This window comes from Galeopterus variegatus, unplaced genomic scaffold, assembly GCF_000696425.1.
Source record: "Galeopterus variegatus unplaced genomic scaffold, G_variegatus-3.0.2 Scaffold25, whole genome shotgun sequence".
Taxonomy (NCBI): domain Eukaryota; kingdom Metazoa; phylum Chordata; class Mammalia; order Dermoptera; family Cynocephalidae; genus Galeopterus; species Galeopterus variegatus.
In genome coordinates, this window is record NW_007726136.1 from 1,464,893 (window position 1) to 1,487,888 (window position 22,996).

Sequence of the window (22,996 nt, forward strand, 5' to 3'; positions counted from 1 at the left end):
AAATTGCCTGTACCTGAGTCTTAAGGTCCATGATCCTGTTTCCATGCTGAAGTGGAGTTCATGTCAGAGGTTCTGCCATATTGCAAAGCTGCAGCTCCAAGGCTTGGACCCAAGCCCTCTGACTACACCAGGGAGAGGCTGGTATTTTCCCAATCATGCAGTCTAAGAAGAGTGGGGTGATGTTCCAGAATGTAATGGGCATGGGGGACCTGCATTCTTGATACCACTCCTGTCTCTGTGAGTTTTCTCCCAATAAATGCTGTTCTAGCAGGTCTGGTATACATGTCATTGAGCCATTCTCCTTTATTTGTTTGACAGGATGTGGGTAAACAGGCCCTCTCAGAGGTCATCAGTGGAATACAAGTTGATATAACTTCAAAGGAAAAAGGGCAATTTGGCAATATCTTTTAAAATTATGGATTTGTTTCTCATTTTACCTGGCAATTCTACTTCTGGGGATTTATTCAATAGATATAGGGTTACATACAAGAAATGACATACTATGAGGTTATTTGTTGCAGCATGGTCTGTCATAACTAATAATTTAAAATAATCTAATATTCATCATTAGAGGGCTGGTTAAATTAATTATGATATATTATTAAACAGAAATACCATGCAGCAATGGGGAGAAACAAGGCAGCTCTGTCTAGGTGGATTTAAAATATCTCAAAGCTTTATTATTAAATGTAAGATACAACTTATATAATGAATATGGTATGCTTTGGTTTGCATTAAAAAGGAGGGAAAGGCACACATAGACATATATACACACAGACAGACACACACACACATCTATTTTCCTGTAAATATATATCCAGAAGGACACTCAAGAAACTAGAAATATTAATTTTCTCTGGAAAAGATTGCATGGGTGAGGAACAGAGTGATAGAATAAATGAATGAGTAATAAATCAGAAAAATGGAAGAAATATTAAATAAATTAATTTAAATGAGCAAATAGACTGAAACCTAGGCAACTACAGATATAAACAAGAAAATGCATGAATACAAACAATTAGGAACTAGGAGGAATGAAGAGCCAAAGATGCAAAGGAAGAAAATTAAATTTTAAGAGAATATTCCCTATAACAGTATACTATTTAAATGGAAATTTTTAATAAAATAGGTACAATTATAGGAAAATACAAATTAAAATATTTCAAAAACAATACAAAAACACAAATAAACCAGAAATGGGGAGAAAGTGAGGAAAAAAGTTGTCAAAGAAATAATTATGGGGCCGGCCCGGTGGCGCACTGGATAAGTGCGCCGCTTGGGAAGCGTGGCGGCGCTCCCGCCCGAGGGTTCGGATCCCACATACAGACCGGTTCCCGCTCACTGGCTGAGCGAGGCGAGTGGACAGTGGAACGTGGGCTGCACCGGGGGCAGGGCTGGGATGATCCACGGGTGTGTGTGCTGCTTGTTCCTGCCACACACATCAGGAGGGGGGTGGGCTCAGGAGGTGTTTGTCCTGCACCTGTGCAGCCTTGCTCTCTGGAGGCTTCGCTCTCGTGTGGTTTCCCCATCACCCTCCCTCCTTCAGATCCACTCTCAGGTCTCTCATTCAGACCCTCCCGTGTAAACTGGCTTTGCAGCAGCTGCATTTTTCATGGGTATCAAAGCTTTAGGCTAAGGTTGGTGTATTGGGCACCAGCTGGTGGAGCAGGGCTCTGGAAATCATACCATATTGGCTCTTTCCCTTCTCAAGGACCGCGGCCCCAGATGGGATTCCCCCTTCCTTTACCGCAGCTTTCATAAGCCGCTTACATTGGAGCCTACTGCTGCATCAGTCCGGCAGCGTGGGGATGGCATATCCCTCGGGTGCAGAGGCCTGCATTGGCTCAGGATGAAGGAGGAGGTGATCACATGGTCGGCGCACTTGGGGTGATCACCGTTTAATGGAGGAAGCAGGAGGCAGGAAATCGCCCAGGGTCATGCAGGATGACCCATGTAAATGTGCAGGTTTACTCCATGTGGGGGCTAATTATGGAGGGTTAGTGCTTAATCTGCTCACTGCCTCCTGCATTCTGGGTCATTCCCTCCTGCTGCTAGGATGCTCAGGAAATGGGAGCTAGTTCAGTTATTAATCTCAGCCTAAGCCAAACTGAATTACACATATGAATATGAATTACAGATATGCTGGGATCTTCCTCCCCCAGTGCAGAGTGTAATTCCCACCAGGACCAAAGGGCTGTGGTTTACATGTGCTGCCAGTCACTTTTACTGGTTTGGGTAATTGCAAATTGTCTGTACAGACCTTGCTGTCTGCATATATACACTGTATGTCTGTACACATCATGTCTTACCACGGTGACTGGAACCAAGACTGGCAGGGCTGGAAAGGCTTCCTGAAGGATGAAGTTCTTGTGGAAAGCACAGTTTGAATGCCAGCTCAGCCACTAAGTGATGTGTAACCCTGGTAATTATACTAAACAATCCCATTCTCAATAGCTACAAGAAAACCCAACTTAGAAATAAGTTTAACTAAAGGGGTGAAAGATCTGTACACTGAAAACTACAAAACTTTGATGAAAAAATTGACACAAATAAATGGGAAGATATTCCGTGTTTAGGGATTGGAAGAGTTAATATTGTTAAAATGTTTACACTACCAAAGAAATCTGCAGATTCAATGCAATGTTTATCAAAATTCCAATGTCATTTTTCACAAAAATAGAAAAAAACAATTTAAAAATTCATATGGAACCACAAAAAAACTCATATATTCAATAAAGCAATCTTGAGCAAAAAGAACAAAGCTGGAGTCATCACACTACCTGACTTCAAATTATACTACAAAACTATATGAAAACAACATGGTACTGACATAAAAACAGGCACATAGACCAATGGAAAAGAATAGAGAGCCCAGAAATAAATCCATGTATTTATGGCTAATTGTTTTTTGACAAAGTTGCCAAAAAGCACACAATGGGGAAAGGGCAGTCTCAATAAAAGTTGTTGGGACAAGTGGATATCTTCATTAGACCCTTATCTCTCATCACATACAATAATGAACTAAAAATGGATAAAAGACTTAAATGTAAGACCTGAAACTGTAAAACCACTAGAAGAAAACATAGGGGAAAATCTCCATGACATTGGTCTGGATATGACCAGTCTTGGCTATGACCCTGAAAGCACTGGCAATAAAAGCCAAATTAAACAAATGGGATTGTATCAAAATAAAAAGCTTTTGCACAGCAAAGGAAGCAATTAATAGAGTAAAGAGACAGCCCATGGATAGGGAAAAAATATCTGCAGGCCATACATCTAGTAAGGGGCTAATATTTACATGCATAAGGAGCTCAAACAACTCAACAGCAATGAAACAACCCAGTTTAAAAAATGGGCCACAATAATCAACCACATTGTATATTGATAAAATGAAATAAAATTTAAAATTTAAAAAAATGGGCAAAAGACCTATATAGTCATTTCTTGAAAGAAGACATACAAATGGCTAATAGGTACCTAAAAGAATTCTCATCATCAGGGAAATGCACATTAGAACCACAATGAGATATCATCTCACACCTGTTAGAATAGCTGTTATCAAAAAGATGAAGATAACAAATGTTGATGGGAGTGTGGAGAAAAAAGAATCCCTTGCACTGTTGGTGGGAATGTAAATTAATGCAGCTATTATGGAAAATAGTACAAAGGTGTCTCAAAAATTTAAAAACAGAATTACCATATGATCCAGCAATACCACTTCTGAGTATATATCCAAGGAACTAAAACCATTCTGCTGAAGAGATATTTGCACTCCCATATTCATTGCAGCATCATTCTCAATAGCTAAGATACAAAAGAAACTTAGGTGTTCATCATCAGATGAATCGGTAAAAAGACTACAACAGATGCCCACTCTCACCACTCCTATTTAACACAGTATTGGAAGTACTAGCCAGAGCAATCAGGCAAGAGAAAGAAATAAAGGACATCCAGATCAGAGAGGACAAAGTCAAACTGTCTGTGTTTGGTGATGACATGATCTTATATGCAGAAAAACCTTTAGACTCTACCAAAAAACTCTTACAGCTGATTAACAATTTCAGTAAGGTTGCAGGATATAAAATTAACACCCCAAAATCAATAGTGTTTTTATGCTCCAATTACAAACTAGCAGAACATGAAATCAAGAAAGCAAGTCCATTTACAATAGTTGCCAAAAAAAAAAAATAAATAAATAAAAATAAAGTACCTAGGTATCAATTTAACCAAGGGGGTGAAAGTCTCTACAGTGAGAACTACAAAACACTACTGAAAGAAATTAAAGAGGACACAAAAAGGTGGAAAGACATACTATGCTCTCAGATGGGAAGTATTAACAGTGAAAATGTCAATTCTACCCAAAGCAATCTACAGATTCAATGCAATACCCCTCAAAATACCAATGACATTCTTCATAGAAACAGAAAAAGTAATCCAAACATTCATATGGAACAATGAAAGACCCCAAATAGCCAAAGCAAACCTGAGCAATAAATAAATAAATAAAATAAAATAAAGCTGGAGGCATAACACTACCTGACTTCAAATTATATTACAAAGCTACCACCAAACAGTGTGGTACTGGTATAATAACAGACACTCAGATCAATGGAACAGAATAGAAAACTGAGGAATCAACCCACATATATACAGCCAACTGATCTTTGACAAAGGTACCAAGAACATACATTGGAGAAAAGATTGCCTCTTTAATAGATGGTGCTGGGAAAACTGGACATCCATATGCAGAAAAATGAAACTGGACCTGTACCTCTCACCATATACCAAAATAAACTCAAAATGGATTAAAGACTTAAATATAAGACATGAACCCATAAAATTACTAAAAGAAAATATGGGGGAAACACTACAGGTAATAGGACTGGGCAAAGACTTTACGAATAAGACCCCAAACGCACAAGCAACAAAAGAAAATAAATGGGATTATATCAAACTAAAAAGCTTCTGCACAGCAGAGGAAACAATCAACAGAGTGGAAAGACAACCTACAGAATGGGAGAATATATTTGCAAACTATACATCTGACAAGGGATTAATATACATAATATGCAAAGAACTCAGACAACTATACAGTAAAAAAGGAAATAATCCAATTTAAAAATGGGCAAAGGAGATGAATAGACACTTTTCAAAGGAAGACATAGAAATGGCCAACAGGTACACGAAAAATGCTCAGCATCATTAGTCATCAGAGAAATGCAAATCAAAACCACATTGAGATATAACCTCACCCCAGTGAGACTAGCCATTATGAAAAAGACCGAGAATAACAAATACTAGCAAGGATGTGGGGAAAGGGGAACTCTTCTACACTGTTGGTGGGACTGTAAATTAGCACAGCCATTATGGAAAACAGTATGGAGGTTTCTCGAACAAATACAGATAGAAATACCATATGATCCAGCAATCCCACTACTGGGTATATATCCAAAGGAATGGAAATCATCATGTCAGAGTCATGACTGCACTCCCATGTTCATTGCAACTCTATTTACAATGGCCAAAATATGGAACCAACCTAAGTGTCCACTGATGGACAACTGGATAAAGAAAATGTGGTATATGTACACAATGGAGTATGAGCCATAAAAAAGAATGAAATTCTGCCATTTGCAGCAACATGGATGAGTCTGGAGAAAATTATGTTAAGTGAAATAAGTCAAACTAAGTAAGAGAAATACCACATGTTCTCACTCATAACTGCGTGCTAAGAAAGAAGGAAAGAAAGAAAGAGTGAGAGAGAGAAAGAAAGAAAGAAAAGACAACAATTCATTGAGCTTTCAGAAAGAGAGAACAAACCTAAATTCACTAGAGATGGGGAGGAGGGAGGGAGGGAGTTTGGGGAGGGACAGGTTGGGTAAATGGCATAAAGAAAAATCATCATTCATAAGAATGAATATGCTAATAATTATTTTTAAAAAAGAAAAATAACCTTGTCAACTGAAATGGATAGTATCTTAACTAATACAACTAAAATTATAATAAACATTAAAAAATGTGGTATATAAATAAAACGGAATACTATTCTGCCTTTAAAAAGCAAGAAATCCTGTCATTTGTGACAACATGGATGAACCTGGAGGACATTATGCAAGGTTAAATAAGCCAGGCACAGAGAGACAAATACTGCATGATCTCACTTACATGTGGAATCTAAAAAAGTCAAACTCATAGAAGTGGAGAGTGGATTGGTGGTTACCAGAGGCTGGGGGGGTGGGGGGCAGATGCTGATCAAAAGGTACAAAATTTCAACTAGACTGGAGAAATAAGCTTTAGTGATCTATGGCACAGAATGGTGACTATAATAAACAATAACGCTCTGTATATTTCAAAATTGCTAAAAGAGTAGGTTTTAAATGTTTTCACTATAAAAATGATAAGTATGTGAGGTGATAAACTTGATTTAATCATTCTACAATGTAAACTTGTATCAAAATATCACCTTGTACCTCATAAATACATAAAATTGTTATTTGTTGATTAAATATAAAATAAGTAAATAATTATCCTAGTAGCAATCTCTGTGCTCATAAAGCTGTTGAGAAAGGTTTTGCTTAAACTTTAATAAATAGGATATTCTCATGCTCTATAAACTGGCCTGTAGCACAGGAAAAGATATAAGAAGCCCAATACTTTTCATAAAGTTAGCATACAGATGACACTAAAATCTAAAAATTTTGGGTAGAAAAAATATCACTGAAGAACATTAGTTATGACTGTAGAAACAAAATATGAAATATAACTACAGGAAAATTTAAAAATCAGAATATTTAACAGAATAATTTAACCATTATTTAGTTACAACTCTTATAAGAAATTGGGGATGATTTAATATGTCAGCATATTTATATAATACATTAGATAAATTGCCTAAAACATACTTTTAGAGTTCAAGATCCATTCTTTATTCAGAAGAAAAAAACAGTTGTTATCTAAGAATAGAAGGATACTACAACATTCTTCCTAAAGAGAAGAGCAAATTATCCCATGAAAATCAGGAGCACAGACGGACACCCCCAATTACATTCATTTTTTAAAAATAGCTGTTTTAGAGTCATTAGCAAAGTTAATGCCAAAAATATAAAAATAAAGTTTATATGTTGGAAAGAAGAGAAAAGGGCTACTGGATTGTCTATAAGAAAAGAGTTACTAAAACAAGAGAAGCAAGATAAAAGCAAATACTCATATACAAAAATCCTAATCTCCTTATATACCATCAGTATATGTTGATGGGAGACATAATAAAAAATCCATTCAAAAAACACATTTTTTAAAAAGTGAAATTCTTATGATATAATGTTACATGATTAAAGCAGGGTGCAAAATTATAAAACATGGCTTTTATTACCAAACACATGCACACACAGAAATAATACTAGAATGAAACACCAAAATTTATCAGTAGTTTTAGTAGCAATAAAGGTGGTTATTATTGTCTCCGTTCAACGCTTCTCTACTTCCCAAATTGTATACGATTAATGCTGATTATTTTTTATGATATTTAGTACCATCTCCCGGGGGCTGACCATGACACACCTACTAAATACATCACAATAAACTGACTGGACAAAAGAGAAACCAGAAATCCCTTTCCCTACAAAATTCACCATTTAGGCTGCCCCAATGTCTTTGATACTGACACAGTTTCCTTGGGGAATTCCCTGATAACACTCACAGCTAACCATTACTGGGACATTTCCTCTGAGCTAGGGACCATGCACACTGTTCTAAATGCTTTACATGTATTAGCTTACTTATTCCTCCAACGTCCCCATGAGATGAATATCATTTTTAATCCCTATTTTACAGAAAGAAGATCATAGATTACATAGAGCAGGTGGCACAGGCAGGATTTCAGCTCAGGCAGTCTGACTGCAGGGGCCCTGCTTGTAACCACTACACATACTACCACTCCAGGTGACCCAAGGCATCTGAAGGATCATAAAGCCACACCCTTCTCCTTCAACTCTCTGATTCTATCTGTGACACACTCTCATGATTCAAAGATCACTCCCACAGTCTCTATGGCTGTGCCAAGGTCTTGCTTTGCAGGCTACAGTAGCTCAAGGAGCACCTTGGGTGGGTAATGGCCATCAGCAGCTGCCCCCTGAGTTCCGTCTTTAATTTAACCCATGTCATCAGGTTGCAAATGCTGTGATTTCCTATATCCCCATCTTTGATTATACTATTTTCTCTACATAGAGTGTCCTTCCCATGTCACATGGTCAAGGTCTTCAAGACTCAGCTTAAATACTACTTCCTCCAGAAATATATCCCTGATCTGTACCTATTTTAAAGTGATAGTTATGTCTTCGACATTTCCAATGCACTTTCATTATATTCTACATGGCCCTTATCACTGTACCTCCTAGCACAATCATTTAGCTCTTTAGCCTAATCCATTTAGTTCAATTTAAGGACAAGATTCATGTCTGATTCATCTTTAGGAACTAATATGCATAAACCCATTTTACTTATGCTCGATTCCATAAATAATGAATGACTACAGTGGTTGACAAATAGGATTTCTGACAAACAGGACATCACTGTGGCCAATAGAAATGAGGGAAGGGTTTCTGAACAAGTTGGAATTTGTGCTAGACTTTGAAGGAATAATGATTTGGAGGAGGAAAAGAGCCTAGTGAAAGGCATAGGTTTCTACTACGGTGATGACTCCTCCCTTTGTCTAGACGGGGCATGCAGTTGTAGCATTCCACCCACTCACATGCAGCTTTTTATATAAACATCGTAAATATTTTTTACACTCAGAAGAAATATTTTCTAAAAACAAGCAAACCATGCCAGAATGGTATGCTCCCATAGTAGCTGCTGTCTGGCCCTCAATCAACAGGAGACAAAGCTTATGTAAGATCTGCACAATTCTGGATTGCCCATGGGACTATCCATCCAGGATGTCTGTGGCAGATGAGATCACACAAGTGATCATTGATGAGGAGGTCCTTCTAGATTACCACTCTTGGGAGGCCACATGAGCCCCGGGCTTCCCTCATGATGCTGTGTCCACTCCTTGCTCTGAAGCTCCAACAGGTCCTTTATGCATCAGGGCTGGTCTTGGGGATCTGGTCCAGCTGTCCTGGAAGGATTGAACTCTGTGCAGGGAAGCTGAACACTACGTCTCCTTCCCCTCACCCCTAACAGAATCTGAAAACAAACTTCACCTAAAAAAGAGGTGATTGTAAAGGTGCCTGGAAAAGGAGCCTCAACCCCCAGTATGGTGTCAGCTCTTCTGCTCACTTGATATGTCATCCTGAGCAAATCTTTTATTTTGGCTTTTGAGACTTCGATTGCACAACAGTAAAAAACCAGGAGGTTTGCCTCACTGAGCAGCAGCAAAAGTCCCTTCCTGTTACACAGGAGCAGAGGGAGGGCCGTGAAAGAACTCACCTTGTTAGGACACAGAGGCCAGTGGGGTTTCCTGCAAAAGGATGAAGAAGGTAAGAAGCCACACAGGCTCAATCAGCCACTCCAAAAGCGAACAAAGGGGCCATTTATATGGAAATGAGATAAAGAGAGGCTGACACCATTTATGTCATGGGGCTTTTCCACCACTGTGTTATCCTCTTGGGACCTCAAAAGTAGTCCCAAGAAGGCAGAGGAGGGTGTGGGGAGAGCCGAAGACAGGTGAATAATACAAGCCCTAACAAACACTGCAGTGGCGAAGCAGTGGGGCCTCAGCTCTGTGGCGATTTAGAATTTCTGCAAGGTCTTCATCTCCATCCCCTATATTAGCCTGCGGGCATAGTTCAGGGAGATATTCTAACAACTCCATTTAACATATGGGGACACAGAGAGCTGTCTGCCTTCCCAAAGTCACTCAGGGAACCAGAGGTGGATCCAGGACCAAATCTGGGTCCCCAGATTGAGGGATTTGCTCTCCCAGATGCCTACTCCAAACAAGACCTGGGGGCAGAGATAGGCTGACTCCTAAACCTGAGGATGAGGAGGAAAACTGCCTTAGATCCAAGGATGAGGGGAAACCTAAGAAGCGAGGCAAAAACTGGAGAAGCCCTTTCAAACTTCAAATTCCTAATGAGACCTCCAGAACAAAGTACGTTCCCACCCAGGACCTTATTAGTGAGGGCCGCAGGGACTGTGTCCAGGGAGTCCCATCATGATCTTGGGAGAGGTGGCAGAAGTGCTGTGCTGTGCAAGGAGGAGCTGGGGCAGGGGGCTGGGAAGTTGCCCCCCACTATCATTTTCTGGGCCAGGCACTTAGAAGCTGAGATCTACTGATAGAGATGATGAAAGAGGAAATTGGAGTGGTTGTGTAGAGCAACCTTCAGACACCCTCCTCAAACAATTAGCCATTCACCCAGCCCCATGTGATAGCATACGCCCTGTAGGAAGCCTTTGTAGATGGAGAGAACTGCTCTTCCATTTATCAGCGACTGTTAACCCCCTTTGGGCCTCAGTTTCCACAACTGTGAAATGAGAGTTATATCCCTCTTAGGTTTGCTGGGAGAATTAAATAAAGTAACACACATAAAGTTCCTAGTAGAGGACTGCCAGTGATGTTATTAACATAATATCAACTGGTAACATTTATCATGTGTTTAATATGTACACGACACTATACCATGAGCTTTATCTACATTAAATGCCATTCAACAATTATAGCAATTTTATGAGGCAGGTACCTTTGTTATTCCCAATTTATAGGTAAACAAATTGAGGTTCAGAGTGATTCAGTAACTTGCCTAAAGCCACACAGAAATTTGAGGAGCAGGGGTTCACAATTGCATTTGTCTGATTCTAAGGTACCTAATCTTAACTATGCTATGTGACTTACTCTCCCATTCTCTTCCAATTAGCCCCTTTTCCCCAAATAATATACTTTTAGCTTCTGATGTTTGTGATAACTACTGTTTCCAATATAACATGGACTATGTCCTAGGATTGATCTTAGGACATCCATATCTCAGTAATAGCAATCTCTGCTCTTTCCCTAATAGTCCAGTCCATAGGGATAAAATGGACTTCCAGCTGCTGCCTCCAGTGCAACTCTCTTGATCTCCCATTATATCTGCCACTTACTCTCACTGTAAAGAATTATAACCCTGACCCTGTGGGGAGCTGACCACCCCCTTATTAGGCTCACATTGTTGGCTCCAGGGATCCCACTTAAGGATGTCATATATAAATATTGAGGCTTTTCATTGTTTAGTGACATTTTTCTAAATATAAAACTATTCAAGTACTATAAGTAAAAAATTATAAATGATAGCAGAAGATAAAATATCAGCACAATTCACAGGGAAATTAAATATACTTTCCTAAGTAATTCTTAGGAAAAAGAGGAAAACTACTGCAGTATTGCACTAATGGAATAACAGGGAGATCAAGGCAAATCAGCCTTTATATGGATTTTCAACCTAGGTGCTCATTAACTTTGTGGTCACATCTTTAAGCCTTGAACCAGTTTAAAGTTGTATTAGATAGGTAATGCCACCAGATACCAGGCAGAAGCAAATCCTCTCTGGTAGAAGTAAATGATCTTTCGAAGAAGATAACTTCATCCTAGATGTAAAATTATTCATATAAATAACTTTTCACCAGCACATAACCTATTAGCATATAGTCAAAGAAAACCAGGTGTACTCGTAACCAAGGGCTACCATAACAAAGTAGCACGAACTGGGATTAAAACAACAGATATTCATTGTCTCACAGTTCTGGAAGCTGGAAGTCTGAAATTAATGTGTCAGTAGGGCCATGCTCTCTCTGGAACCTATATGGAAATCCTTCCTTGCTTCCTCCTAGCCCTGGTGGTTTGCTGGCAATCTTTGGTGCTCCTTGACTTGCAGATGCATCACCCCAATCTCTGCCATCTTCAGCACGTCTTCACATGATCATTTTCCTACAAAGACACTGGTCATATTGGTTCAGGGGCCCACCCTACTCCAGTTCTACCTCATTTTAACATAACTAATTACATGTGCATTGACCCTATTTCTAAATAAAGTCACATTCTGAAATACTGAGGGTTAGGAATTCAATATATCTTCTTTTGGGGGGGGGGGAATACAGTTCAACCCATAATAGTCACACAAAGAAACGAAGTATCTTGGTCAAGAATCATAGAAAAGAGTCAATGGAACAGATCCACAAATACTTTATATATTTAATTGTTCAAATAATAAGTGGCTATGCTGACTCTTTTTAAAGTAATAAAAACAAACTCACAAATATCTGTAAACAAAAACTATAAAAAGTGACTTAAAATAAAATTCTAAAATCAATAGAACTTTTATAAGTGGAAAAAATACAATAACTTAAAAATGCAATGAACAGTTTTAGCAGGAGAGTAGACAGAGAAGAAGATCAGAGTATAGACTAGAATAACTCATCCAGAATGTAGCACCGAGATATGTAAAAACAAAAGATGGGAAAGGAAGGCTGTCAGAAACATTAAGAATAGAATGATAGAGACTGATAAAGGCAACATTTAACTGGAGCTGTAAAAGTTGTTCAGAGGCCATGGGGAAAAGATAATGCTTGAAGAGATAATGACTGAAATGCCACAGTCATTGTCTCAAGACATTTGCCAGATTTTGAAACTGCATGGTGTGGGGGTCTGGAAAGCTGGGCTGGGGACCTTAGAAAGACAGCTATACTTCCTGCTATCTTTGGGGGCTGAGCATCTCAATTAAAAGCCCAGGAGAGGCATGCTCAAGGAACAGCAGAGACAGAGTTTTACTAAGACTGTAATCCTCCAGGTCAATCCCAGCTCAATCCCTGCTGAATCACAGTGATTTACCCTTCATTTTGTCAATCTAACAGAAGAAAGGGGGAACCTTGTCAGGTGGAATACAACATCATCTACAGTTCCTACAATTATTAGATAAACAAAGTATAGTATACAATATAAAATTACTAGACATACAAAGAAGCAAGAAATTATCATCAATATTCAAGAGGAAAAAGCAGGCAACAGAAACAAACTTACAGCTGATCCAGCTACTGGTTTAAGAAGACAAAGATTTTTAAACAACTATGATTAACATGTTAAGAAAATAGAAGAAAAGATAAACAAATAAACAGAAGGATAAATGATTTTACCAGTGGACTGGAATATTTAAAAAAGAAACACATGGGCATTTTGGGACTGAAAAACCTAATATATGGATTTAACAGTTTAATGAATGGGCTTAACAAGCAAGAGATTGGTTCATGAACTGGAAAATAGGTCAATAGGAAATATTCACAGTGAAGTTTGGGGAAAAAGAAATGTGTAAGAAAAAAGAGTGTAAGGACATGACATGCTAAAAAGGCCTAATACGCATATAATGAAAGTCCCCAAACAAGAGAAGACAAAGAATTGAGGTAGGAGCCATTGGAAGGGGCAAACCTAATAATTTCCCCAAATTGATAAAATTCATTCATTGACAGACTCAAGAAGCACTGCAAACTCCAAGCAATATTAGCAGATAGAACTACACCTAGGCACATCTTAATCAAATGGTAAAAACCAAAGGCAAAGAGAATATCTTAAAATTAGCCAGAAGAAAAAAAGATACGTTATCTCCAAAGAAGCAATAAATAATGTTGACTAGAAGACAACTGAATAACATCCTTAAAATGCTGAAAGCAAATAATTGCCAATCTAAAATCCCATACCCAATGAAGACATCTTTCACAGTAAATGAAAGAATGTGTTACCTGCTTGTACTAAAAGAACATCTAAAGGAAGTTTCTTGGGGTGGAAGTGGGAATGCCTGAAAGGAAATGAAAATGGAAAGAAGAAAAAAGAGCATCAGATAAAAATGCAGGAAGAAAAAATGAGCTAGAAAAGTGTAAACACATGGGTACATATCAATAAATATTGACTGTATAAGAAACAATTGTCACATCTTGCATAGTTTAAAATATATGTAGGACAAAATGTATGAAAACAATAATTCAAAAGACAGGAATTTAAGTCCAATTCTAGGAGTATCAAGGAAGTGGTAAACATAAGAATTTTATTAAGCCATAATAAGTCAAGGATAACTGTTTCCTCTCTAGACTAACCACTAGAAGAATCATGAAATAATATGAGGGTACCTCAGAAACTTCTTGGAAAAATAGAATTAAGAGATAATACAAATCTTCCCGTGAACTTTTTGAAGTACCCTCATATATAACAATTAAAAAGAAGGAAAGATGAAATAGTAATAATTATTAATTAGTCCAAAAGAAGGCAGGAAAGAAGGAGGGAAACATGCAAAACAGAACGACAAAAACCAGAATGACCACAGAGGAAATTAACAGTAATATGATAGATAGAAGCCTAATTGTGTAAGTAATTATATTAGATACATGAACTAAATAATTGAAGTAAACTTTTCTTGAAAGTCAGTTTTTAAGAAGAAAAAAAGAAGCCTACCTAATGCTGCTTACAAGAGACACTTGAAGATGTAAATATAGAAAGACTAAAAGTGAAAGGATGGAAAAACTATAACATGCAAATACTAACAGAAAAACAGGCCAAAGTAGTACACTAAATATCAGACAAAGCACACTTTAAGGCAAGTCAATTACTAGAGATAAAGAAAGGCATTTCATTTTGATAAAAGTCAATCCAATAGGAAAATATCACAATAATATTGTTTCAAAGTATACTGATCAAAATTGACAATTCTAAAAAAAGGAATAGACAAATCAGCATTTGAGGACAGCTTAATGGATGCTATTATTATAGTGGGAGAATTTAACTCACTTTCTCAAAAAAAGAGTAAGGATATAGACTATCTTAAGACAGCTAACAAAATTGACCTAAATGATCTATATTAAATACTGTGCCCAACGATAACAGCATTCAAGATTTTATTTTCTTGACATTCTACACAACAGTATACTAATCCACTGTTAATGACATCATGCTGATTGTATTTGATGAGTAGATATCAGCAAAAATTTCAGGTGCCAAAAAATTTTTGCTTCCTCACCCTGCAATTGTGAGCACTGCTAGTTTCTACTGCTTGGTTCCCAAGGGAGAAATGCTTGCATTCAGGGATACAATAATATGCATGTTAGACTGGAATTTGAAACTGCCACCTAGCTATTTTGGGTTCTTCATGCCACTGAACTAACAGTAAAAGAAGAGAGTAACTAGTAAATTCCAATTGCATTTAGTTGGACATTAATAAGAAACATAAATTCAGAGGAAAATAAAAATAAATATTCTTAATATTAGCATGGGGAAGACATTTTCTTATAAGTTTGACACAAAGTCCATGACCTTATAAAAAGAATATATTTGAAGACATAAAAATATAAAACTTCCAATTGATGGAAGATACCAAAAATAAAGATGAAAGAAAAATGGCAAATTGGGTGAAATGTGGAATTACTTGCAAAATGTATGTCAAAAGGTTAATATCAGCAATGTATAAAGAGTTTCTACAAATCGATAAGAAAAATATTAACAGTTAAGTGGAAAAAGGGGCAAAGGACATGAAAAGACAATTCTCAGTAAAGAAATACAAATGAATTGTATTAGTCAGCTCAGGCTGCCATAACAATATGCCATGGATTGATTGATGTAAACAACAGAAATTTATTGTCTCACAATTCTGGAGGCTGGGAGTTTGAGATCAGGGTGCCAGCATGGCCAGGTTCTGATAAGGGCTCTCTTCCTGGCTTACAGATGGCCATCTTTCACTATGTCTTCTTATAACAAGGAGAGAGGCAGAGAGGGAGAGAGAGAGAGAGAGAATCTTTTTCTTCTTCTTATTATAAGGTCATAGTCCTATTGACTTAGGGCCCTGCCATATGACTTCATTTAACTTTACTCCCTAAAGAACATATTTCAAATACAGTCACATTGGGAGTGAGGGCTTCTACATATGAATTTTGGGAGAAACACAATTCAGTTCATATGTTGGATAATAAGCATTTGAAAATATATTCAGCCTTATGCAAACACGAAAGAAAAACATATTAAAATAATAAATAGTGATTTTCAACTATTATATTGTCAAAATTAGAAGAATTTACTTATAACAGCCATGGCTGTCAGAGGTTTGGGGAACAAGCAGTTTCATTCACCATTGGAATAATAAAATAGTGCAAAATTTTCATAGGATAAGAGGAAAACATATATTGATAATCTAAATTTTTATTTAATTCAACTCAGGAATCTTCTTATCAGAACTTCTCTTATGGATATATTTTCAGAATAATAGAAACACACCTCTAAAGAACATTCTTTATGTTATTTATTATAATTGCAGTAAATCTAGAAATAATCTAAGCTCCATCAAAAGAAATATGATTAAATAAATTATGGTTTACTTATAAATTAATGCTAGTTAGCCATTAAAATGGGTAAGGTAAGTTTTAAGTATCTGACAGGTAAAAGAATCTACCACTTACTATGTAAACAAACATGACATAACAAATCCCTACTGATATGAAACATACATACACATGTTTATATACGTATTGAAAAACTACAAGGGTAAGTACCAAAATCTTAAAAATGACTTTTGGAGAACTGAATTTTCAAGAGCGGGGACAGAGAGGGTAAATATTTTGTCTTTAACTTTCTACTGGTAAAATTTCATTTTGTTTTCATTTTTATAAGCATAATTTCTAATGAAAAATTTTATTTTTGATTATATTTTTTATTGGTTATGAATATTCATGAGATGCAAAGCTGATTGTCAACACTTGTGCCAAAGATGTGATGCCCAGATCCATACTGGCAGCATGCCCATTACCACAAATTGCAATTATACCCCGTTATCCAATTATCCCCGAACTCCCTCACCATCCCCTTTCCCTACACTCCACTTTGTATCCCTCTGCAAGTCCAACACACCACTGTGGTCTTTCTTTCCTTCCTTCTTTCTCTCTTAGCTTCTACTTATGAGTGAGGACATGTGGGATTTATCCCTCTGTGCTTTGCTTATTTCACTCAATGTAAATTTCTCCAGGCTCATCCATGTTGTTGTAAATGGGAGAATTTCATTCTTTTTTACAGCAGAGTAGTAGTCCATGGTATATATATAGATATACCACATTTTCCTTATTCAATTGTCCATCGATGGACATTTAATATCGTGAATATTTCCATTTTGGAAAAAAAAGAAGAAATCCAAAAGGAAATATAAATATCTACTGTTAAATATCCTAGAATCTTGCAATGTAGACAGGGTACTGGAAATCAGTGCCTCAAATTATACTGTACAAGTTCTGTATCCTTAGGTGGGATCCTGTGTAGAAACAGGTGGGGGAGCTGCTTTCAGGAGAAACCTGTTTGCAGGATGTGCTAATACTGGGCACCAGGCTGTGACTTTCTTTATTCCAATTTGGAAAGAATCTTTGCTGGTATTTGGGGGAATCCTGACAGGAAAATAAACCAAGGATCCTTCCTGTAGGACCATGAGCCTCCCAGGATACAGAGCCTCCAGGGTTCTACCTCCATCTGGATTGGGAAGAGTTCCTAGGACCAAATGATGACTAGCGAAGGGTTCTGTTCTAGAAAATCTGCACACCTATTATCTGGTAGAGTCTCCTTGATGAAAAAGAGTCTTACTTACTAATAAAAGTCATCTTGCTCAAAGGGACCACTTGCCCTGGTTTCTACCTTCCTAAGACACCCCTTATGCCAACGCTCACTTCCCTGTGAGCACCCTCCGCAGGGCACCCTGCACATCAGGGTTCCTAAGGCTGTAGATGAGTGGATTCAGCATGGGGCTGATGACAGTGTTGAGGACACCAATCCCCTTATCCTTGTCTGAAGCCCCCGCTGAACGCAGACGCATGTAGCTGAAGATGCCTGTCCCATAGAAGATGCCCACCACAGTGAGGTGGGAGCCACATGTGGAGAAGGCTTTCTTCCTGCCCTTGGCAGAGTGGATTCGCAGGACTGCAGCTGCCACATGGATATAGGAGGTGACGATGAGAATCACAGGTGCACCTGCCATGAGGATACCCAGACTAAAGAGCAGCAGCTCATTGAGTTGGGTGCTGGAGCAGGAGAGCTGGAAGAGCTGTGGGAGGTCACAGTAGAAGTGGTTGATCACATTGGGGCCACAAAAGTTGAGTGTGGATATGGCCACAGTGTGGGTGAGTGCATTGGTGAAGGCACAAGCCCAAGACACAGCCACCAATATCCTCTGGACTGTCTGGCTCATGCGAGTGCTGTAGGTGAGGGGCCGGCAGATGGCCAGGAATCGGTCATAGGCCATGGCTGTCAACAGGAAGCAGTCCATCCCAGCCAGGAGATGGAAGAAGAAGAGCTGGGAGAGGCAGGCTCCATAGGGAACTGTATGCTTGTGGGACAGGAGACGACCCAACATGGAGGGAACAGTGACACTGATGCACCCAACATCCAGCACTGATAGGTTCCCCAGGAAGAAGTACATGGGGGTGTGGAGCTTGGGCTCCACCAGGATAGCTGCCAGGATGCTGAGGTTTCCCCCTACTGTGACCAGGTAGGCTAAGAGGAAGAGCACAAAGACAACTGGCTGAAGTCCCGGTATCTCCACCAAGCCCACCAGGATGAACTCAGTAACGTCTGTTCCATTGGACCCAGATTCTAGCTCCATGAGTCCCTGTAACAAGGCATCAAAGAGGGGAAGGGATCAGACTTCCCATTTTAGTTATTCAATCAAAATATATCTACCCACGTTCATATGCCAAGCCCTGGGTAAATTCCCAAGGGTCCTATGGGTATTTTCTCAATCCTCAGGCCACACCTCACCTATTAACTCTGTCTCTGCCTTCACCTCAGTGTCCTTACCCAACTCCCACATGGGATGTCTGGTGCCATGACTACCTTGGACTTCCCCCCTTTCCTTGTGAAAGGTACATAAATCCATTCTTCCTTTGTTTCCTAGAATGAACAAATGAGGTCGTCCTAGCAAAGAACTATATGAGGAGATTTGGGGAAAAAATAAACACTAAAAGTAAAAATGAATAGAAAGTTCACTGTAAAGGAACACAGCAATTGATTGTAAGTCCTTACAAATCTACTACAAAGAAACGGGTATGTGAAGGATTGTTCAACATCACTAATCGTTGAAGGAATGCAAATTGAAACCACAGTGAGATATCACCTCACTCCTGTCTCAATCGCTAATATCAAAAAGACAAACAGTTAACAAGTGTTGGTGAGGATATGGAGAAAAGGGAACCCTTGCACCCTGTTGGTGGGAATGTGAATTAGTACAGCCATTATGGAAAACTGTATGGAAGTTTCTCAAAAAACTAAAAATGGAACTACCATATGATCCAGCAATATCACTTCTGGGTATTTACCCAAAAGATTTTACATCAATTTTCAAAGAGACGTCTGCACGTTCACCTTCATTGCAGCCCTATTTGCAATAGCCAAGTTACAGAATCAACCTAAGTGCCCATCACGGATGAATGGATAGAGAAAAGGTGGTTTATAGACACAATGGAGTGGAGTACTAGTCGGATTTAAAAAAAGAAAGAAATTTTGTCATGTGCAACAACATGGATAGAATTGAAGAACATTATGCTAAGCGAAACAAGCCAGGCACAGAAAGACAAATACTGCATGTTCTCACTTACGTGTAGAGTCTAAAACAATCCAACTCAAGGAAGCAGAGAATAGAATGGTGGTTAGCAGAGGTGGGGGTGAGGGTGGGTATGGGAAGATGATGGTTAAATGTGGTTAAAGGATACAAAGCCTCAATTAGACAGGAGTAGACAGGAGGAATAAGTTATTTTTTCTCTGAGATACATTGCACAGTGTGGTTCATAAAGTAAATAATAATGTATTGCACATTTCAAAATTACTAAGAGAGTAAATTTTTTAAATGTTCTTGCCACAAAAAATAAGTATTTGATGTGATGGATACGTTAATTAGCTTGCTTTAACTATTTCACATTGTATTCATAAATCATCACATCACTTTGTATGCCATAAATATATACAACTATAATTTGCCAATTTACATTTAAAAATAAAAAATTAAAAAACCCCAAAAGAAATAAAGTAAATCTCTGGAAAATCTAAGGAAGAAAAAAAAATAAAGTGAGGAATCAAAAAGTCATGATACTCACAGACCAAAAATAAATTCAAATAATCATGGAATACTGTCTGCTCCTAAGTTTGAACAACTGATCCACAAACCATCCCCAAACCAAATAAACCACCTACAACTGAAAAAAAAGGAGGGAGAGGAGGAAACACTGCCAAACATGTCCTTGCATGTATAGACTCTAGGCTTATTCTTCTACACAAATTATTTTAAACTGCCAGATAATTTCCACATCATAAAAACTTTCCCTAGCTTAGAAAAAAATGAAAGCCTTCCCATTCATTTCTCAAAGTTAGCAAATCCTGATACTAAAATGTAACAGTGATAGAGAAAAAAAGGAATCATTATGCACTACCCTCATTTGACAATATGCATGCAAAAATCTTAGGCACAATAAATAAAACCCACCACTATTGAATAGACATTATAGGAAGGAGAGGATGATTTAACATTAGTAAATCTATTAATATACGATAGCATATTAATTGGTTTAAAAAGAGAAAAATTCTGGGCCAACCCTGTGGCTCACTTGGGAGAGTGCGGCGCTGGTAGCGCTGAGGCGGCGGGTTCGGATCCTATATAGGGATGGCTGGTGTGCTCACTGGCTGAGCGCGGTGCGGGCGACACCAAGCCAAGGGTTACGATCCCCTTACCGGTCACGGAAAAAAAAAAAAAAAAAAAAAGAGAGAGAAAGAAATTCTATAAAAGGCAATTCATAAATGTCATAAATGTCTATATCCATTTGTGATGTAGAGTAAGAAGGAAAAAGAAAAGAACCCTTGTGGTTACTTAGACCGGAAGTATACCACGTTGTGCAACAGGCATATCCATTGCAAACCTGTATCATTCATAATGGTAAAGTGGTAGTGATGCTTCTGTTAAAATCAGAGCAAGAATGCAATGGTCTTTGTTCCTTCAAATGTTTCTCATTATTCTAAAAGTTTTAGACAAAGAGAAACAAGGTGCTTAAATATTAGAAAGGAAAAGAGTAATTTGGATGCAACAAAGTTGTCTAAATAGAAAACTCAAGGGAGGAAAAAAACTGGGAAACTCAGAACTGCTAGAAAATTAAAAAGTGAGGTAAAAAGTAATTATATACAAGTCAGTAGATTTCTTACAAACCAACAATAATCAGCTATAAAACCCCAAATCCCCAATTCATAACAGGTGAAATCTTATGATATAAAAGTAAGAGTAAGGAGGAAATAAATTTACATCTGAAGCATGTATACAGGCGGGTACCTAGAAAAATGACTCGAAGGAGATCTCTCTCAGTTCCACTGACTGGTAGGAATATGGGAGATTCTGAATTCCTGTTTTCCCACTTTTCTTTTGCTTTCAAATGATCTATAATAAATCAGATTATTTGTATAATTATATCATAATTGAATAATTATAATTATTTTAGAATTAAATATAATTTTTTATATATTAATGTTCTGGTTCTTTAAAATCACAAAGATCCTTAAAGACCAGCAGAGTGACTCAGTGGCTCCTCTTTTCTGTCGTTTCCACCAGATTTAAAGCACTGCCACCTAGCAGATGAGGTAAAGGTTGGGAGTGCTACACATATCCCAATTTGCCCCACTGCTCTATGAAGTGATACAGTAACATTTATTTTTAAATGTAAATTATATTTATTAAATTAAATTATCATAATAATTATAAATCCATACTATAACAAAAGGATTATGTCTACTTTTAAAAAAAGCTACTAGTAACAGAATACCCAACTTGCATACCAGGTTCTGTCCAAATTAATTTAAGTGGTATCCATCAATGGAAGCTTATGGACTGTCTTTTTCTTTGTGTGCATGCTTTAGGAGAAGATGGATGTTTTCAGAATATGTTTACCTTCTGCTTATCAAACTAATTCCTTTCTTTGATTTTTTTTTTCTATCTTTTTTGATGGATCTTTTTAAATACAGTGAACAGGTAACATTATTGGACCCTAGAAATTTTGTTTTTTAAAAAGTGCAGTTTACAGCATCATATATAGTAATAATCAAAGTCTGTGATATATGAAACTGCATTTATCATGATCTAGGAATAATAAAAATATATTCCTAAGTACTGTAAAATACTTTATTTTATTTATTTATTTTTTAATTATTTTTATTTTGTCAATATACAATGTAGTTAGTTATTGTGTCCCATCACTGAAACCTCCCTCCCTCCTCTGTAAAATACTTTAAATCTGAGACACAATGTCAGTTTTCTATCAATTAAATAGATCCTGAGTCATGGGGGGGGGGGCCCACACCCAGGGCAATGTTCAGCTAGAATCCATTGGTACAGAATACCAGTTTGGTGCCCGTTAAATATCTTGACAATCATCCCTACCCACTCCAATGGCCTTCTCAGTGCATATAACTGTATTCGGCATACTCTAGATACAATGTCATTGAGTCATAGAAAGACCAAGTTGGTTGGGATCTGGGAGAGTATCTGTTCCCTCATTTTACTAATGAAGAAACTATGATAGAGCATTGTTGGATTAGAGCTGTTGGGGTTAAAGTGAATACTGAGTATACCTATAAAATGTCTGGTTTTCTATATTTTTAAAAAGTTGCTGGGCCAGCTCATTGTATGCTTGCTAACCCCCAAATAACTATGAGGCCATCATAGAAAGGATTTGCATGAGAACAACAAAAATGTGTCCACTGTCTGGCCAGCCCAAGATGACTGCCTCTAACCAAGTCTGTAAGTAGACACTTCCTGAGACCTATGGCGGGATCAGAAAATCCATGTTCTTTTGCAGTTCTCTCTGGAACTGGATGCACTCTTCTGACTGAGAAAGACCTTCCTGTGGCTGTGCCTTGTAAGCCTCCTTCTCTATTGTTTGCAGGCCTGTTGTAAGTAGCTCAGCTCATGAACTAGCAGGTTTCTTAGATAGGTCATGGTTACAATTTGCACCTTTATCCTTTGGTTCTGCTTCCCACCAACCACACAGC

The 22,996-nt window shown here is 37.8% G+C and overlaps 1 protein-coding gene across 1 annotated transcript; it reads right to left on the reverse strand.

Moving 5' to 3' along the window:
• Positions 1-17,633: 17,633 nt before the first annotated feature.
• On the reverse strand, positions 17,634-18,663 carry LOC103587479 (olfactory receptor 3A1-like). The gene has a single exon (XM_008568947.1). The coding sequence runs from the start codon at positions 18,576-18,578 to the stop codon at positions 17,643-17,645; it is 936 nt and encodes a 311-aa protein (XP_008567169.1). The 5' UTR covers positions 18,579-18,663; the 3' UTR covers positions 17,634-17,642.
• Between the last annotated feature and the right edge of the window lie 4,333 nt (positions 18,664-22,996).

Bases quoted from the DNA above. Each gene is read 5' to 3' on its own strand.
- LOC103587479 (XM_008568947.1), bottom strand. From the start codon at position 18,578: ATGGAGCTAGAATCTGGGTCCAATGGAACAGACGTTACTGAGTTCATC.